This window comes from Xiphias gladius, chromosome 4 (assembly GCF_016859285.1).
Source record: "Xiphias gladius isolate SHS-SW01 ecotype Sanya breed wild chromosome 4, ASM1685928v1, whole genome shotgun sequence".
Classification (NCBI taxonomy): domain Eukaryota; kingdom Metazoa; phylum Chordata; class Actinopteri; order Istiophoriformes; family Xiphiidae; genus Xiphias; species Xiphias gladius.
In genome coordinates this window covers 15622071-15642718 of record NC_053403.1, presented here as the reverse complement: position 1 = coordinate 15642718, position 20648 = coordinate 15622071, and the positions used below count along the sequence as shown (strand labels likewise).

The window sequence follows — 20648 nt, the reverse complement described above, 5'->3', positions numbered from 1 at the left end:
CAGTAACAACAAAAAAGCACGTGTTTTCATTAACACCCTCAGTAGGGACATCTGGTGGCCAACATGTGCCACCAATGCCATTGTCTGCAATTCACATGCACTATATCACAGCCCATAGGTCACACTTTTGAATACAGATTTTTAAAAAGATATACATTTTACCAGCAATGTGGTATATATTTGTGAAAACTGTCAGTCATATATTATAATTATCATACATCATTATTACAGAGGCATAAGGGTTACACATTAATGATGACTAAATGAGGCGGAACTGTGTAGCTTCTGTCGCTGATGTGACTCCGGATTGTTTTTGCTGTTGCGCGTCTCATGGCGGATTCATTCCGGTACATGTTAGCATTTAGTTTGTCGAAAGGATTGTCTGCACTTACAGAAAGGAGTAACTGGACTACTTTGTGTGATGGTTCGCTAAAAATTGACACTTTTTGATGCAGAAATGGCTCTTTCGATGGAGACGCAGCTCCAGAGCATCTTTGAAGATGTTGTGGTAATTTGCATCTTTATGAACTGGTTTTAAAGCTAACATTTGTTAGCATTTCAGACAGCGATAGCCTTTTCCGTTAACTCGTGATGATTTTGCAAATAAATAATTCCAACAACATTTCTAGGTAGAGTTTGTTTGTATGTATAATTACGTTATCCAGATAGCTATAACTGTAACAGCTGAGATTGTACCGTTTTCGTTACAGTTGTTGCTAACTATTGTTGCTAACAATTCAATACAATGGAGGCTTTAGATTTTGTCCAATGTGTCTACAAGCTCTTGAAATTAATATCTGAATTCAAGTTCTTAATATTTTTAATGTGCAAACTTTCGTATTCATCTTTACAATGTATGTAATAGTAATGGCATGTTACGTTTGAAAAATTGCTTTCATTTTCTAACCAATACTGACCGTGTTACTGAAGTGTGCATCTACCATTAACATCTTTTAATATTAATGTATTTAATATTAACGAAGTGTCAGTATATCATAGTGATGTTTTTGAGAATGTACTTGCCTGTTGACAGTGAATTGAAGCATAAAGACAGTATAGTAGCAAAGATAGAGGAAGTAAGATTCCCCTTACATACAATTTTTCTGAATATGAGCATGTTTGCATAACATGTACTAATGGCACTTCACCTGCACGCCCCCCCCAGCTCACAGGCATTCACTCTCCTAAGTGTCCCTGAAGAAGACACTAATCTCTACTAACATCAGTTATATTGTTGTATTGTAGCAAGTTCTGACATCTGACCCCCGTGTGTTGTAATTATCATTTTCAATGTTCTTGTAATTTTGAACTGTTATATTCCATTTGAATTTAGCACACAGTGTAAAGAAAAGCATTGCTTGTTCTGATGTTATTTTTTTTTTGAAAGTACTGAACCAACTCCCTCGGAAAGTCAAAGCTGCCCCGAGCTGGTTGTTCTTATCTGTTTAAAAATATGCAGATACTTCCTGTGCAAAAGTGTGGGAAAATTGACCCAGACAGACAAATGGTGAGAGGAGGATAGCTTGTCAGTATAAAAGATGTTGTTTTTCACTACGCTGTGCTCTCTTTTGTGGAGACTTCTGATCTCATTACAGCGCTGAGTCCATTTGCAAATGCTATTGAAATTAAACTCACTGGAAAGACATATCCTTGTTAAGTTTTTTTTTTTTTTTTTTTAAATTGTCATACAAAATATCTCAACAGTGTACACACTACACAGAATTGTTGCCCACAGGCTGCAGCCATCTTGATGGCTGCAGAGTGAGTGAGAGCATCTCAGGCATGTCTGCTTGCTTACTCTTCTAGCTCTAAAAATCTATATGTTTGATTTATATATGGATGACTTGTCATAGTCTTAACCAAGTGTAGTTTAGTTTTTATTTACGTGCCAAAACAACCAAGTTAATCCCACAGCTCCTTGGGCAAAAAAACTTCCCCACTCCTCCATCTATCGAGATCCCTCACGCACTCCCATGTTCCTACATGATAGAGCTGGTCCAATTCCTATCCTTTTTAAATGTCTCAATTTCCTGGACAAAGTGAGAATCCTCCATCTTGCTAGAGAAAAGAAGGAGCTAGTCTTTAAAGGTACACGGATATACCCTTTTTCAGTGCTGAAGTCACGAAAAGGTGCCGTTGTTTTGATTCAGTTAAACGGACAACCCATGAACTTAATCTAAAATACTCTCTCCGGTAGCCGTGCACACTGAGTTTCATTGTCGATGGCAAACCCCAACTGTTCACCTGTAACAAAGCCACTGAAACTGCCTTCATGTCTCTCATAAATTCTTCATCCTAAGAACAGTTAATTCAGTTATTAAAGCATACAAGCCGGGATATTATAATATCTCCTGCTTCTCATATCTAAATTCAAGCTGTAAACTGGATATCTGCTGAGGTTACATTGATACTGCACGATACAGTTTTATTTATTTGTGTATTTATTGGGCGACTGGTTTAGCTCTGCTGGCAAGTTTTTTAGTTATCTGCTGTCAATTGATTTGTTTGTTTTCGTCAGATTGTTTTAAAACAGTACTGTTGTATTGCCAGCTGTTCTCAGTTTTTTGTTTATTTTTTTACACTTTGCTATAGTCCTGTTGACTTGAATGCGATTGTCCTTATACCATTGCTTTTTGGTTTTCATGTTGACCTTAATGATCTTCCTTTAATTCTAATTCTTGTGTTCAACTATATGCAGACGATACTCACTGTCATTTATACTGCTAAACCTTCTACAATCTTACATTATGGTCTTAAGCACAAGACATAATCTTAAAACAAAATCTAAATGTGTACATTTCAACTATCCACATTATTTACAACAGTGTTTGGTACCCTATTCCTCAATTGAGGCATTCCTCACAATACTTCATCTCCATTCCTACAGTTAGAACAACAATTGGAAGGAGAGCTTTTATGTTTAAAGCTCGGAATAACTTAACTTTAAACTTGCGATCCTTGACATACTTTCACATGTTTATAAAAGGTTCGTGTTCTTATTTTTAGATAAATTGTACACGTTTCAGATGATGCTGTACTTAGTTACAATATACAATACACTGTATATTTTATATTTTATATTCTTTATTCTCTATTATATTATTGCTGGGAAAGCGTTTGTTCAAGGCCTCTCTGTGGCCGTCTAGTTGTTGAGCCTATATTGTACTTATCTATCTCATGTTTGTTGGTCGTCTTAATTTTAGTGAGTCTGTTGAATTGTTGATTGCTATTTTGTTTTTCATTTCTGTTTGTATAGTATGTTAGGACCCCCTCAAAAATGAGATGGTTCATCTCAAGGGGTTTATCCTAAAGAATAAACTTGTATCATCATCATCATCATCATCATCATCATCATCATTGAGGTTATTATTATCAGAAAGAAAGAAGAAACTACAGAAGAGATCTAAGGGTTTAAAACATTTAATGGCCTGCCACATAATATTTTCTTAATTTTGTTTCTCCTCGCTTCTCCTCAGAAAACTGAGATGATAGAAGAAGCCTTTGCTGGGTAAGATTACTCTAAACACAGACACACCCCTCCAAATGCGCTGTTATCATTTAGTTCAAACTGGTTTTGACTTTTTTTAAGAAGGCATGATATTAGTTTGTGCTATTCTGGTAGTTCCATGTTATGTCTCAGGAGAAAGATGTTAAAATGTACTAATATGTACTACTGAAAATGTAGTGCCTAAAATAACAGCTTTGTTGTGGTTCAGGATGTTTATGGACACTCCAGAGGATGAGAGGAATAAACTGATCAGTTGTCTTGGAGCCTTCAGACAATACTGGGGAACACTACCACAGGTCTCTGCATGCATGGAAACAGACACATGTTGGCACATAAGCTAATGCATATATAACTGGATTTTTTTTGTGTTAATCCCGCCATGTCTCTCTGCAGGAGTCTCATGAACAATGTGTACAGTGGATAGTGCGTTTTATACACAGCCAACACAGTCCCAAAAGAATCTCCTTCCTGTATGACTGTCTTGCGATGGCTGTGGAGACCAGCCTGTTACCGCCTAGGTACAGACACACTCATATACACACTTACAAACGCTTACAGATATATATCTATTAATTTAAACTCTGGGGCTACACAGATATAACAAGTCTAGTATTATCCAGTTAATTTGTTAATATTTACTGAGATATTTGTTTAGGCCACAGTATCATGTCAGCTCTTGCCTTCGGATATAATTAAACAGATGAATGTTCCTTATGGTTTATGATAATTCAAAAATTGAAAGTACTACTGTTCATTCAAATGATACATGAAGTCTCATGTGTCTGCCATTAATCTGTTTCAAGCTGGGAGATAACTTTCTTAACCTCTTATCCCTTATCCTGTCCATCTGTCCTAAGCATCCATCTAATGAATCTCTTTGTCTGTCTCTAGGATGGTGTGTGTAGCTCTGATAAACTCAGACAGTTTGGAGTGGGAGAGGACTCAGTTGTGGGCATTAACTTTCAAACTGATCCGCAAGATAATCGGAGGAGTGGACTACAAGGTCTCTGACACTCACACACGCAAGCACAGCTCAGCTGAGTTATCAACAAGCTCAGTGATGAGCTCCTTGACTAAGATGTTCCTCTCGTAATCTATACATTGTTGTTTTTAATATGATCTGCATTTGTAAATGTTTTGATGTTATTAGATCATCGGCCTCCTCACTGGTTTTCAGTCATCGTGTAACTATATTGAACATTTTTCCTGAAATCATCTGCCGCTGTCATCTGGAGGTCATGCTGACAGTGCAACAGCAAACTTGCCAGATACAACTGAGTTTGTTGACTTTGTTTTGAGACTGTTGTTGACAGAGAGACCGGGCTTCTAGAAGGAAGCTCCAAACTATGTCAAACATTTGGAAGTGTTTAAAGATGTTACAAATTATTCTCAAAATTCCAGTATGTAATCCCAAGTTTTTTTAGAGACTCAGTGCCCTTATCAGGTATCACAAAAAATGTCAGTGAATTTTCTCTCTGCACGTTAAGCTTTCTAAACAGACGGTTGTTAAAATTGAAGTATTAAATCAGTAAATATATGTAAATCTAAGTTTGTGTGTGTGTGTTTGTGTTTTTCAGGGTGTCCGGGACCTTTTGAAAGCTGTTCTGGATAAAATTCAGACCATTCCTACCACTGTTAGCTCAGCTATTGTCCAGCAGCTTCTGGCTGCTCGAGAGGTACCATCTTTTACCTTTTCAAATATAATTAATTGGAATTTCTTCATATTTGATGGCTTGTTGGAATACTTTTCTGAAAGCACGCTAAATCTATCAGTTTAACATTTTATTCTGTGTGATTGTTTGTGTTAATTTTAGGTAGTAGAGTATATCCTGGACAGAAATGCCTGCCTCCTGCCAGCCTACTTTGCCATCACAGAAATCAGAAAACTGTATCCAGAGGGACAGCTGTCACACTGGGTAACTGTGCATTTCTTGTGTGTTGTGTGTTTATGTGCAGCTACATTTGTGTGTATTTAACACTCTTTCTCTTGTATCATGTCTTTTTCTTTTTCCCTTTCTTTTTGTCTCCCTCTGTGTATCTCTAATTTCAGCTTCTAGGCAGTTTGATATCAGACTTTGTGGACAGTTTCAGACCCACAGCCAGAATCAACTCTATCTGTGGTAAGAGACACATAAACACGCACATATTGGAAGCTCAAAAAAAATGTTGATCAAAGAGATAGAAAGTTTTTACAGTTTTGTTCTTCTTGTTTTTTGGCAATCTGATTGTTTCTCTTTTACATGCTTTTTTGAAGCTTTAATGAAGTCCATTCCTTTTTGAAAACAAAATTTAATTTAAAGGGGTAAAGCAGTAGAAAATAAACAACTATAAAGGCAATTTCTATTGAGCACTGTGGCTATCTCAGCTCTTGCATGAATGCCACTTGCCACAGATTTCTGAATGCAACTCATGTATGTGCTATGTAACTGTTATGTCATTTGATGTGTAAATGTGTGTGTCTGCAGGACGATGCAGCTTGTTACCAGTAGTGAATAACAGCGGGGCCATCTGTAACTCCTGGAAATTGGACCCCACTACTCTCCGCTTCCCCCTGAGAGGCATGCTGCCCTTTGACAAGGTAACATATGTTTATACACAAAATTCACACATCTATGCACACATTCCCAGAAGCAGTAATAATGAGTATATTTTTTGGCTCTAGGACCTGTTTGAGCCACAGACGGGCTTGCTGCGCTATGTGCTAGAACAACCGTACTCAAGAGAGATGGTGTGCAACATGTTAGGACTCAACAAACAGGTAAAACGATCTCTCCTTCCATTTTTGCTCCTTTGCTTCCACGGCATACCGGTTCCTCTGCCTGCTGTCACTTTTCCTGTCCCTTTCGCTCTCTTTAATGACTCTCCCCTTTCTTTATCATTTTTTGCCATCCCACACTCTCTCTGCTCCTGCTGTTCCTTTTCCACTTGTTCCTCTCCTTTTTCATTGTTGTCTCCTTTTTGCTGCTCCTTAATTCTTGTTCTTTTTTTCTCTGTCTCACTCATCCTGTTCGTATCTTAGTTTGTCCTCTTTGTTATTCTGCCGTTTCTGTTTTGGTTCATCTTTACCTGGTTCTTTTCTTCATATGTCTTTTTTATTTCTCCTCTTCTCCCCACCTTTTTCTCCCTTGAACCCCTCTCTTCCCTCGTTGCCCTAATAACACAGCTATATAAGACCATATGTAAAGCAAGTCAATGCTGTGAGCTTGACCCATAATGCACTGGTGTTAGTTTGCCCTGTTGGGTTCATGCAGTTTCAACTCAGCCTATGTGACAGAGCGCAGCCATCGACACGCTTTGACCAGCTACTATTGCCCAGACAGTTTGCTGCTAACACAAAGCAATAATCGTGGCCATATATTGGATTTTTCTTCATATTTTAACCTTGAACAAATAACCCAGAATCCAGTTTGCATGTTTGAATTGGCTGAGTTGATGCTAACTGTGCTGAACGGACAGTGAACAACCTAGCTCCTTAGTCACCACTTTCTCTCTCTCTCTCTTCTTTTTTCCCCTCTCTGTTTCTTTCTCCTTCTGTCTTTGTTTCTCTCTCTCTTTTCTCTCTCTCTCTTTTGTCTTCTGGTTGTGTGTCGTGTTTGTCTGTTTCTCTGCCATGCGCTCTCTAGACTCTGAACATTGCCCAGGTATGTCGTTGTTCCTCTTCCTGGTCACCAGACCTACCAACTAACCAGCCCATTGGATGCTTAGCTTTTGAGGGATACTGATGTCCTAGAAATGGGAAAGTGGACACAAAAAAAAGAAAAGAGAACCTGAAATGGAATAAAGGGAAATGCCACAGAGCTTGAAATGGTCACAGCAGGGCTTCATAGAGAACCTTATTAAAAAGAGACAGATGTGGTCCAATCAATACTGGGCAGTTAAACAGACAAACAGGTAGATAAAGTATAATAGACTGGCACCAGCAAGTAGATCGATGGACATGCTGGCAGTCTGTGGATCATTAACCATAAATGATTTGTTCAATTAATAAGATCGTGGCAAGTAAATTGTTTCCTGTCACATTTCGCATGCTACTTTATCTCTGCTTTTAATACTGCAGCAATAAAATGTATTGATTGAAGCCAACGATACTTTCTATGAACATTCAGTATCTCCATATTAGATGATACTCTTGGTTAAACAAGTAGTTCCTCCCAGGCTCATAATAGTGCAGGCTTTAATAAATGAAAATATTTTACGATATTAAAATACATTATACAACCCTACATTGATCAAGGTAGCTGACACTGATGGCAGTTTGCATTCCCGACTGAGACAGCTGTAGATTCTCCGGGCTGCTCTTTGTGTGTATTTAGTCCCAGCCATTTTATACAGTATAATGTGACATCACGTATGTCTGACTTTAAACCCTGCTGTTGACATTTCAAGTCCTGCTGCACTGCATGTATGGATGTAGTCGGTTCATGCCTGTTGTTAGCAAGGTCCTCTTGTGTCTGACCTAATATTGCTGCTTTCTGTTGCACTGACCTGGGTAAAACTACACTATTTTGACTAATTAGTGGTCTTCACAATATATGTTGTTGTTTTTATCATCATCATTATAATTATTATTATTATTATTATTGCGTAATCACGTTAATTAGCTGAAAAAAGTCTTGCAAATCAAGAGGCTTCCTGCTCTATGTCAAAGATCTTGCCAGCCTACCATATAACAAAATGGAAGTGCATTGTAATAGCTAGATAGCAGTACCAGGAAGATTGTATACCACTTACAGTTAAGAAAAAATATCAGAAAGTCTACAGGTCAATTTATTATTATCAAATTATTAATTAATTGATTTTTAGGAATGCACAGGAAAGGGTGGTTGTGTTTTGGTTTTACATAGCAGTGAACTGTAATGTGTTGAATTACAGTCTGCATTGTGAGTGGGTGGACCTTAAGAAGGATTTTTTCTCACTGTCATGTCTTCTACTTTCATGTCCTCAACTCACTTTTGATGCTCTGTCATTGCAATACATTGGCAAACCTAATTCTAATGCAAACTGTGCCATCCAAAATAATAAAAACTTGTAATTTGTAATGACCATGCTCTGCCGACTCCACTCCTTTTCCTATTCTCCTATTCTCGTCTCCCCAGGTTAGAGACGCAATGATATTTTTGTTATTAAAAAGTTCCAAGCTTTGGTAGCAGCATATAATTTTTAATGAAATAGAAGACATGCCAAAGTGTGATACACAAAGCCAAGTTCTCCCCACAGTCAGTTTTCACTTAGTTTTGTTGTATTTTAAATGTTTGCTTGGTGTTTTGCCCAGGTCGGCTGAATACTTCTGATTGGTCGTATGACTGGATGACTGAACTCTGACTTGTGTTGCATGATGTTCACTGGTTGATGATGCGCAATAATGAAAGACAGCAAGGGATGTTTGGGCTTTTTGCTTGTTTGTTTTAGTTTGTGCCTTGATGATTTTTACTGAGCTGCTTCATGCACTGCAAGTCACATCCGGTGGGACTGAAAACAGGAGGGAGACTTTGTTTTTTGAAGTGGTGGGGGGCTGGTTGGGAATAAACTTTTTAACTTAGTCACAAAAGCTCCTCTTATGGGGATATATAAGATAAAATGTTGACACGAATGCTATTGAAAAGTGCTCGACCTCCAGTTTTATAACCATGGATATTTCCTAAAGAATTGTGGCATATTAACACACCAAATGCAGCAGTGATCGGAAAAAAAATGTCATGTTGTTATAATGGTGTTACATAATTGGATGTAGGGAGAATTTTTATCTAAAATTGGATGGATTTTCTAGAAAAAGCTACGTACAGCGGCAGTGCAGGTCACGGTGCTTTATTGTAATTGCAGAGTTTATTATCAGTAGTTCACAGGGTGAAATTATATTCATTCAGACACCCAGGCGTTATCCAAAATGTAATTACACATTTGTCTGTGGTTGATGATAGTTGCCACCTGACAGGGCATACTTAGCTCTAGCCTTGCTTCTGTGACTAGGTCTGTGAAATTCAAACCACAGTCAGACATTGACTGTCAGTGGCAGACAGATTGCATGTTTATTTGATTTATAAGCAATTACCAGCTCTGATTATGATCAGCTGTTGACTTATACTTATTTAGAGAAAAATGATTAATTGTGGAGAAAGTTAACTTAAATTATATTTTTCATTGATATGCTGATTTGTTTTTGGCTTGTTAGGGAGTAGAATAAATAAAGCATATCCTGCAGAATCAGGCTGCCATTGGTTGGGTTTTTGGAAAGTGTTAGGTGGGATTATAGACGGCATCGTTTTGGTTTTACTGTTGGTAGGACACTGGTGTTTAGATGTAACTAGGTAAGCCGTTTGGCTAATTTCTTTGTAGATGTGGACCCTTCTCTCCGTCTCTCTCTTGCCTTCTCTCTCTCTCTCTGTGTGTGAGTGTGTGAGTGTGTGAGTGTGTGAGTGTGTGAGTGTGTGTGTGTGTGTGTGTTTTGGGGCAGGGGAAGAGAAGTGACAGTCAGCCTCATGGCTCTTCTTCTTCTTCCCAATCACACCACCTCCCCACCTTCCCAAACCTATTAGTCTGCATGCAGGAATGTGTTGCAGTGTTTGGTTCCGTTTGGTGTTTAGTGCTGTGCCGTGCTGTTCTGTGCCATATTGTAGTGCTCTGTGCTGTGCTGTGCTGTTCAGTCCCTTGCTAAGCTGTTCCCCAGTTGAATGAAAAGGGCTCTGTTAAGTCCTACGGTGCAGAAATCCTAACTCCTGCTCTGTCACTATTGGGTGAAGTTAGAGTTTCTTCATGAAAGTCAACCATTGAGGTGCATAGATAAGGCTTCAATCCAGTATTGGTTTATAGTGCCATGTCTACACAGTCTTCCACATGGTATGCCAACTGTAGCCCACACAGAAGAAGGCCCTCAGCCCACATGTGAACATGGACTGTGTGCACTGTACTACATGGCCTTGGGGCTTTAATATCTTGTTAACCTGCCTTCCTGTCACTATTTGCCTCCCGTGTCTCCCCCATCTCCCTCCCTCCGGCCATTTTTCTTACTTTTCTCTTGATTTCCTTCCCCTCTTCCCCTTTGTGCTCCTGTCTTTCATTGAAAGTCCCCTTTACATATGGAACTCACAACATTGCTGGTTCAGATACCCCAGTGAGGTTCACAGATCATGCAGTTCTACTGTATATGGAAGCATTTTGTTCCTACATGTTACGATAATTCTAGAAGAACGGGTTATTCTTCCACAAGACGTGAGCTGAGCTCATTTTTACTTTTGTCAGTGTTACAATATATTTGCATTAACACTGTTTACATTATTTTAGTTTGATTTCATCCCTTTATTTATTATGAAAATCAATTTCTTCAACATGTCTGTAAATCTGTCATTGGTAAACAGCCAGCTAATTTTCAACTGCAGTCTTTTGGTGAGATGTTCTAAAACCAGTTACCTTTTTGCAGTGTCCAAGTTTACTCATTACTTATGTGGATTTGATTTGAGTCACATAGATTGTTGGTTTAATACTGTTAAGCAGCTGAATCTTGAGTTTCAAATGTCATAACTACTCACAAGCACTTGAAACTTCTCTTGTGATTAGTTCGCTCATTCTATGTAAAACTTTTATTTAAGATTGCTGCAACCTTTTGCGTACACTGGAGCTGTAGCAGAAGATTTGACGGAAATCGTACTATGTCCAAATTACAACGAGGCAAATTACCAGAGCTAAGTGGAGACTTACGTCTAGCTCCCACTCCTACAGGATAATATCACAGGAACATTACCAGAACATCTGGAGATAGATGTAAATGTGGAAAAGGGATCACAGGAAGGTTAAACCAGCTGACAGAGGCAACAAGGAGATGCGGTCCTGCATGCAAGGGATGGGAAAAGGTTTTATAAGTCAATTTCTAACAATTGCTCGAGCATCTATCAACATCAAACTTTGTATGTGAAGTATATTGATGATAACCTTTCTCTCATTCTCTCCCTCCCTCTGTCTTTCTTTCTTTCTTCTCCCCTTCCTTCCTCCTGTCTTTACATGTTTCCTTCACCTTTCTTTCTTTTTTGGACACCTTTCCTTCCCTTTCTCTGTTTAACTTCCTCTCTCTCCTACCCACAATTTCTTTACCTTTTAACACTCCCCTCCTCCCATGCCAGCATAAGCAGCGATGCCCGGTGCTCGAGGAGCAGCTGGTGGACCTGGTGGTGTACGCCATGGAGCGCTCCGAGACAGAGGAACACTTCGACGCAGACATCGGAGGAACGAGCCAACTGCTGTGGCAGCATCTCTCCTCCCAGCTCATCTTCTTTGTGTTGTTTCAGTTTGCAAGCTTCCCGCACATGGTGCTGTCGTTGCATCAAAAGGTGAGGAGGAAGATAGGAGGCAGGGAGGTTTAATGAGCCCACTAATTAACGTTTGGATTGCAGTCACACACAATGAAAAAAAAAAACAATTTTTTGAATCATTTTAAAGCCACTTCAGAGGATGGTGTGGTGAAGCATATTATTAATAGTGTAAATGTACAATGAATCTGATAAAATGATTTATACTGTCACTGCAAGTCAAGCAGTTTGCAGGCGGCTCAGGCAGTTACATAATTGTCAAAAACAAATTGTTGGAATTTCTAATATTCAGTGAAGAATTAAGTTTACTCTAGTCACATACATACATTACCACCCATCAGTTAAGTTAATACTGTGCTGGCCCCCTGGCCTCAGTAACTCCTGGGTAATGTAGGTAAAAACTAAAGGAAGCAGAAAGCAGAATATAAGGTAAGAAAGTAGAACAGTATTAGACTGTATTCATTATAAAACTTCATTATTAAATCTGATATCACCGGATATGACCCTTTTTTTTTGTTGAGTATTTCTTTCTTTCACTCTCTCCGTTTTCTCTCGCAGCTTGCAGGCAGAGGTCTTATTAAAGGGAGAGATCACCTTATGTGGGTCTTGCTACAGTTCATATCAGGAAGCATTCAGAAGAACGCCTTAGCTGACTTTCTGCCTGTCATGAAGCTCTTCGACCTGCTTTACCCAGAAAAAGAGGTAAACATCTGCCAAGAAATTATTTTGGTTTACTACGATTATTATTACTAGTGCCCCATTTTATTTTATTATTTCTTGTCTTTTGTACTGTGTCTCTTATTTCATGTTTTCTATCGCAGTTGAGTATTTTTATTGGCAATGGTGTAGTTGCAGTTGTAGAAGTGGTAGTGCAAGTGATCATAATTTTCTCTTGTTGACAACTTTATAGGTAGTACCATCAGATTTATCTGTTTTGTTTTTTTTTTTCTTTCTTCTTCAGTGCATCCCGGTTCCTGACATTAACAAGCCCCAGTCGACTCATTCCTTTGCCATGACCTGCATCTGGATCCACCTTAACCGTAAAGCTCAGAATGACAACTCCAAACTACAGATACCCATACCACACTCTCTGAAACTACACCATGAGTACGTATCTTTAAAATACTGTACCATGAAATGTGTACTTTGCTTCAGTACCTTTTTCAACTATGCTTTGCTATAACTGTGTGCTTACAAACTGTAACTTAAATGTACCCAGTAAATACTGAAATAAAATCCAAGCTAAGGATGAGACTCCTACCAAAACTCATATAGACCTGCTGTGTAACACGATGACCCGGCCTCCATCCCTGCTTTCTGTTAGGTTTCTCCAGCAGTCGCTGCGTAACAAGACTCTGGGCATGTCTGACTATAAGATCGCCCTGCTGTGTAACGCCTACAGCACAAACTCGGAGTGCTTCACTCTGCCGATGGGCGTCCTGGTAGAAACCATCTATGGAAATGGAACTATGAGGATCAACCTGCCTGGCACTAACTGTATGGCATCAGGATCTGTCACACCGCTGCCCATGAACCTGCTGGATTCACTCACAGTACATGCAAAGATGAGGTAGGGAAAACGGAGAATGGAGATGAAGATGAGGGAAAATGAGATGCTTCATTGTATGTACTGTATAGATACTCTTTAGAAGGATAGACAATGAATTTGACAGAAAGGTGCTCAGTTAATTTCTCAAATACATTTCACTGTCTTCCTCTACCTCTTTGTAAGCCGCAGTCTGCCTGTCTGTTTGCAGTCTGATCCACAGCATTGCCACACGGGTGATAAAGCTGGCACATGCCAAAACCAGCATTGCCCTCGCCCCTGCACTGGTAGAAACATACAGCAGATTGTTGGTCTATATGGAGATCGAGTCACTGGGCATCAAAGGATTCATCAGTGAGTACATTTTAATTCCCCGGAATTTACCACTGTGCTGAAAAGTAGTTAATTTCAGATGAAAAGAGAAAGTGAAATATTTTACCTCATTTTAGCATTAGATCATTATGTTCTTTCAAGAAACATAACTGTTTTTCAGTGTCACAGTATTCACCAGACAAAGCACGCGCACACACACACACACACACACACACACACATATGTATTAGAAGTACAGATTATTATTATTATTAACAGTGTGAGGGAGAAGCAAGAAAATGATTAGGACATTTGATTAACTTGTCTTATTTACCTTTCGGCTTCATATCTTTAGTCAGTATGAAACAGGTTTAAGTTAAATGACATTAATTTAAATCACAAGTTCAAATCAAGCAATATTTACGGAGGCATCTGAGGATGGAGATTGGCTTTGGAGATACTGAGGCATCTCCAAAGCCAATCTCAAGGGAAAAAAACTACACAATTGTGTAGAAACTACACAATTGTACCGTAAATAATAAATAATAAAGACAAATAAAAAACCTTGAATGTTATTTGTTAAAAGCTTTGCTAGTAATAACGACGTCTGCCTGTTTACCCCATCCTTGTACAATTGTCTCATGTGAACATGAGCATGACTGAGAGATTTAAAAAAAAAAAAAAAAAAAATTAAAAATTGAAATCTGTCTTTATGGGTCTACTACATTTTCAGAATTTGTAAAAGTGTCCGGCATGTCCCAGTTGATATTACTTCAGTACTGCTTGTCCACTGAATTGCATTCTGAGCTCACTGGCTCAGAACACTTGTGTTTAACATTAATTTGTCTCTTTGGGCCAACAGACACAAGCTGAATAATTTGACACTCTCTGTCTGTTCAGGCCAGTTGTTGCCCAACGTGTTTAAGTCTCACGCATGGGGAATCCTTCATACTTTGCTGGAGATGTTCAGCTATAGGATGCACCACATTCAGCCACACTACAGAGTCCAGCTACTGAGTCATCTGCACAGTCTGGCTGCCGTACCCCAGACCAACCAGAATCAGCTGCATCTGTGGTAATGAGCACGCACACATTTACATACATTTACAACAACTTGTTTTTCCTTGTGTGTAGTGGACTTTGAATTGGATTATTTTGATTCTGGATACCTGTCATCATCTGCACAGAGTAAAATTTTAGCTGAGCAAAGTCACAGAGCTCTAGGCTTTAAGATTTTATTGTTACTACTATAAACTATAATAATTTTTCATTTACTATTGTTAGTCTCAGTTCCATATACCACACAGTTGAACCAACACCTTGCTAAAGCACATGCACATGTTTTTAATTACACAAAAGAGAAAACACAGTAGAAATGACTAGGCTGCTGATGGTGTCTCTAGTTGTCTTCTCTCTATGTCTTTGTGCCTCTTTCTTTAGTGTTGAAAGCACAGCTCTGCGGCTGATCACAGCGTTGGGAAGTTCGGAGGTACAGCCCCAGTTCACCCGCTTCCTTAACGACCCAAAGACAGTTCTCTCAGCTGAGTCTGAGGAACTGAACCGAGCCCTGATCCTCACCTTGGCCAGAGCCACACACGTCACTGGTAGCGCTCACTCTGGATTTACTTCTTTAAATATTTCTGTTCTTCATTTCCTGGTTGCTCCATCTCTCTTTCTTTTACTCTTATCTTTCATGTTAATTTATTTGTTTCTATCCATTATCTTCAAGTTTAATTGACTTGTCTGTCCCTGTTTCCCATGCTATATGGTCAGCCACTTTGTGTCTGTGTTTAGATTTTTTCACAGGGTCCGACTCCATCCACGGGACTTGGTGTAAAGACATTCTCCAGACCATCATGACCTTCACGCCTCATAACTGGGCCTCACACACTCTGTCTTGCTTCCCTGCCCCACTACAGGTGCAAATATGGTCACTTTGGCATGGATGACACTGACAAACTCAAACTGTAATTTTATTTCTTCTCAAATCAAATTCCTTAATCCTGTTGTAATGCCTCCCCGACCCTCTATTTCCTTCAGGCGTTCTTCAAGCAGAACAACGTACCTCAGGAGTCTCGTTTCAACCTGAAAAAGAATGTGGAAGAGGAGTACAGGAAGTGGAAATCCATGGCCAATGAGAACGACATCATTACTCACTTCTCCATGCAGGGCTCACCTCCACTCTTCCTCTGTCTGCTGTGGAAGATGCTGCTGGAGACAGACCACATTAACCAGATAGGCTTCAGGTGGGCTTTCATTATTCTGTGTCCCTATATTAAGACCTAATTGTTACACACTCTAATCAACATCTGTAGCCAGTGGGAGAATACAGAATACAGCTATCGGGGGGGATGATGAGCTAACTGTAGCCTGACTTGACTTTGTAACCCTCAGGGTCTTGGAACGTATTGGGGCTCGTGCGCTTGTGGCTCACATGCGCACGTTTGCAGACTTCCTTGTCTATGAGTTCTCAACCTCAGCTGGCGGACAGCAGCTCAACAAGTGCATCGAAATACTCAATGACATGGTCTGGAAATACAACATAGTCACGCTGGACAGACTCATTCTGTGTTTGGTAAGGACAAACTCACGTACAGAGAAATACATTGGGTTATTTAGTACAACATTCACGCATATTTACATCTCCTAAATATGACAAGGACTGTGTGTTATTCTGCTCCTCTCTTCTCCCTCCAGGCAATGCGTAGCCATGAGGGCAATGAGGCTCAGGTTTGCTACTTCATAATCCAGCTGCTGCTGCTGAAGCCCAACGACTTCAGAAACCGAGTCAACGATTTTGTCAAGGAGAATGCTCCCGAGCACTGGCTGCAGAGTGACTGGCATAACAAACACATGAGTTACCACAAGGTGCACATAACAAAAAAATGCTGGTAGACAAAAAAGGGAAATTATGTTACGAAAGACAGCAAGGACAAATTCGATTTAAAAACACCAAATTAAAATTGTAAAATTATGGTGATGTAGCTCCGTTAAAAAAGTATTTGTTGTTCTCCAGAAATACCCAGAGAAGTTGTACTTTGAGGGTCTTGCAGACCAAGTCAACCCTCCCATGCAGCTCCAGCCTCAGTACCTGCCGATCTACTTTGGCAACGTGTGTCTGCGCTTCCTACCCGTCTTTGACATTATCATCCACCGCTTCCTGGAGCTTCTTCCCGTCTCCAAGTCTCTGGAAACACTGCTGGATCATCTGGGAGGGCTGTACAAGTTCCATGGTGAGAAAGGCTGTCTGAAAATGTAGAGCTATGTAGAAAGACAAGGAGGGTTGATCTTACTGGGAAAAGAGCAGTAGCAATAAACACATGGATGAAACATGACAAAGGGAAGAAGGGCAATCTCCTGGGATTTGAATTTGTCAGGCATTAGTTTTGCAAACTGATCTTTGTTTGTCGTCGTGTCTATGTGCAGACCGCCCAGTCACCTACCTGTACAACACACTTCACTACTACGAACGGCACCTGAGAGACCGAACCAACCTGAAGAGAAAACTGGTCCACGCCATCATGTCTTCACTGAAGGTAAGCAGAGGGAACACACATACACCAAGGTTAATCAAAGCCATACATGTTGTTGTCCCCTTTTATATGTAGATACGTATTATTTATTGTTATTGGCCGCAGTTTTTTTTTAGTAGTGTAATGTTTTTATAGGACAACCGCACCCCAGGTTGGTGCCTCAGTGAGACCTATCTGAAGTTTGGCATGAACCCCAGAGAAGAAAACGTGTGGATCCCGGATGACACCTACTACTGCAAGCTGATTGGACGCCTGGTGGATAATATCCTTCATTAATCTCATCCTATTGGTAGATGGATCGATCACGGATCTCTGTAACAACATTACCCTGGTGCTGGCTAACAGAAAGTCACGGGCCTTTGGGGTACCTGAATAATATATTTACCCTACTGCCAACACTTAAAGTCTCCCCTAATGCCTATTTGCTTTTTATGTGAGACAGTAACTGTTTGTATATCTGCACTTCATATAATCTCAGTTCATTTTAGTGAAGCCAGTGGGGTTTTTACAATAGATAAGAGTTATTGAAAACAAGGTGGAATCTGTCGAAATGGCTCATGCGTTGACAGGTAAACATACATCCAGAGAATAGGAGTGTAATTAAAATGGAGACGTGACACTTCCCTGCCACTATTAAACCTTGATGCCTCCTCCTGTGCTCTTTACCATCCTTAATACTTCCTCACCCATGGCGGGAAAGTCGCCCGGTCCTTTCCCCAACTGTGACTGGAGGTTCAATGAGTTCCCGAACCCCGCGGCCCACGCGCTGCACGTCACTTGTGTGGAGCTAATGGCTTTGGCCGTGCCAGGGAAAGATGTCGGCAACGCTCTGCTCAATGTTGTGTTGAAGAGGTATGATAGATAAATAGCATGCCATCCTCAAACAGGTAACAGCTCCAATTGATTTAGGAAAAGTGACCCTAAATTTGTGCTTTTGGAAATGGTAAACATTATTTCTGGCTTTCAGGTAGTTGTGTCTGCACTCTGGTGGTTTGTGTGGGCTGCAGATTTATAGTACATTTGAAGTGTCCATGGAAGTATCAATTTATGTTCTCCTTTTACCTTTTAGCCAACCCCTGGTTCCCAGAGAGAACATCACAGCTTGGATGAATGCCATTGGACTTGTGATCACTGCACTTCCTGTAAGAAAAACTTCTTGACAGTGCTTTCCAATTTGATGAAAACGCATCAAGTTTGTTCACCATGACCACCTCTGCTCTCCTCTGTCAGGAGCCCTACTGGATTGTTCTACATGACCGCATCGTGTCTGTGATTGGCTCTCCGGCCCTGACAACAGAGACTGAGTGGGCAGGTTATCCCTTTGCCTTGCTGGACTTCACAGCCTGCCACCAGAGCTACAGCGAAATGAACTGCAGTTATGTGCTCGCATTAGCACACGCCGTCTGGCATCACTCATCCATCGGACAGCTGTCTCTGATTCCCAAGTAAGGAAGTCTTCCTCAGCCTCTGGCTTGTTACTCTCTTCTCTTGCTCTTTATGTCCTTTTAATGCTTTTTAGCCGACATATCGTTTATGATTGTCATGTCAACATCAATGTTTGTGTCTGTGTAGATTCCTGTCAGAGACTCTGAAGCCCATCGTCCAGACAGAGTTCCAGTTACTCTATGTGTATCACCTGGTGGGGCCGTTCCTGCAGCGCTTCCAGCAGGAGAGAACAAGATGCATGTTGGAGGTACACACACAAGTTTTACCTTAGACGCTTTAGGTGACAAGCTCAATAATTAAAAATTCTATAATTACAAATTGTAATGTTTGTAATTTGTATCTCAAGTTTGACATATTTGTTGAAGTTCTGTCTTTCTATATGGTGGTTTGTTTATTCTTTTTGTTTATACATATATGTATATGTACGTATGTGTATGTGTGTATATGTGGATGTATATGTATATACGTGTGTGTGTATATATATATTTTCCTCTTTGTCTGTGTGTATTTCAGATCGGCGTGGCCTTCTATGAGATGCTCCAGGCGGTCGACCAGCACTGCCAACATCTCAGCTACATGGACCCAATCTGTGACTTCCTCTATCACATTAAATACATGTACACTGGAGACAGTGTGAAGGAGCAGGTAATCTTGAGTCTGTGTTATAAATTGAAAATTAATCATCAACTTGAAAGCGAGTAATCTGTTATATTACTTTAATTGATTGTCCTTATAGCTTTCTGTTTCAGTACACAAGCATGTTTTTCTAAACTGAAGTGTAGACAGTAATGAAAATGATATAAGAGTACAACAAAAAAACAAACTGACAAAAAAATCACAACTGGTAAAAGTACAACAAATGAAGACAAATGGGGACGTTCGTCACCTGGCTTTCAAGTAGGATGACATCTGTGAATTCACTGCTCCTCAGGAGACCGTTGTGTGTTTCCTTTGTCCATTTTTAGTTTGAATCTGTCACCCCCTGTGCAACAGGACAACTCCCACCAGTGTCCAGCCCTGACACAGAGTTAATTAGAGGAGAGGAAACTGTAGCTTTCCTAATTTTCCCTATTGCTCATCGTTTTTTTTCCTCCTTATCTCATCGAATGATTCTTCTGTCAACATCTGTGTGTTTATCTCTCTTCCTCTGTCTATCCATCTGCCTTCATCTTTCTCTAGGTGGAGAAAATCATCATGACTTTGCGTCCTGCCATGAAGCTGCGCCTGCGATTCATCACACACAGCAGCAAGATAGAGACTTCATCATCAGCTGCCACCGCCCTTTCCACTTCCACCCCCTCCTCCTCCACCCCTCAGCCCCCTCCCTCCTCACTCTCGTCATCCTCTGCTGCCCCCTCTCCCTCCTCCACACAACACACACACACGCCTATGTAGGCGGCCTAGGTGGACACAAACAGTTACAGTCATGGGGATGGCCGTTAACACACACATCGCAGTCAAATGTTTGCATTGAGTTTTTGAAACATCTTTGCATTAGTTGTTCTATTTAACTAGGATTATTCTCAAAGCAAGGGTTATACATGTTTATTGTACCTCAATAAACAAGGACCTTGTAGAGCTGGTTGTGTCCTAATCATGAATCATGTGCATAAAAACATCCTAGTTCCAAAAACTCAACTTGTGGCAAAGTGGAAAAACAACCTGCTGCCCAGGAAACGCTCAAAATTAACCACCTTGACAGAATTCAGAGGTACTGATACATTTAGAAAGTATCTCTGAAATAAAGGATCTCTAGCAAAAGATTATTCAGAGCGGACATCTCTATAAACAAACTGTACAACAATCCCCAGGTCTCGTGTAGGAAGTTCACAGGGAAACAGCATTTCTTGTTGTTATCATGATATCATTTTTTATTTTTCTGCCTGCAGTCATTTTTATATTGTACATTATTATTACTACTTCATTAAAAAAAAAAGATTTTGGTATTCTGGTTTCAGCTTTTTATTTACATTTCTATCTACCATTTGTGTGTGTGGTTTGAGCCT

General features: G+C 40.0%; 1 protein-coding gene across 2 annotated transcripts; it reads left to right on the top strand.

Moving 5' to 3' along the window:
- The first annotated feature begins 295 nt into the window (after positions 1-295).
- med23 (mediator complex subunit 23) lies at positions 296-20571 on the top strand. Of its 2 annotated transcripts, XM_040125421.1 has the most exons (31): positions 296-508; positions 3477-3508; positions 3717-3804; positions 3902-4026; positions 4400-4511; positions 5086-5184; positions 5323-5424; positions 5559-5628; positions 5974-6086; positions 6171-6266; positions 7132-7149; positions 11620-11826; positions 12364-12507; positions 12767-12912; positions 13130-13375; positions 13563-13705; positions 14564-14738; positions 15104-15267; positions 15458-15582; positions 15704-15909; positions 16058-16238; positions 16361-16531; positions 16680-16896; positions 17090-17199; positions 17332-17458; positions 17883-18048; positions 18266-18338; positions 18427-18641; positions 18769-18889; positions 19156-19287; positions 19822-20571. In XM_040125421.1, exons 1-31 carry the CDS (start codon positions 458-460, stop codon positions 20035-20037), a joined length of 4191 nt encoding a protein of 1396 aa, XP_039981355.1. In that variant the 5' UTR covers positions 296-457; the 3' UTR covers positions 20038-20571. The 2 variants fall into 2 exon arrangements, with proteins under 2 accessions (XP_039981355.1, XP_039981356.1); XM_040125422.1 differs by lacking the exon at positions 7132-7149.
- Positions 20572-20648: the final 77 nt, after the last annotated feature.

Coding starts and splice junctions, on each gene's coding strand:
- med23 (XM_040125421.1), top strand. CDS start 458: ATGGCTCTTTCGATGGAGACGCAGCTCCAGAGCATCTTTGAAGATGTT. Junction 14,739..15,103: donor CAGAATCAGCTGCATCTGTG/GTAATGAGCACG, acceptor CTCTTTCTTTAG/TGTTGAAAGCACAGCTCTGC. Junction 15,583..15,703: donor GCTTCCCTGCCCCACTACAG/GTGCAAATATGG, acceptor TATTTCCTTCAG/GCGTTCTTCAAGCAGAACAA.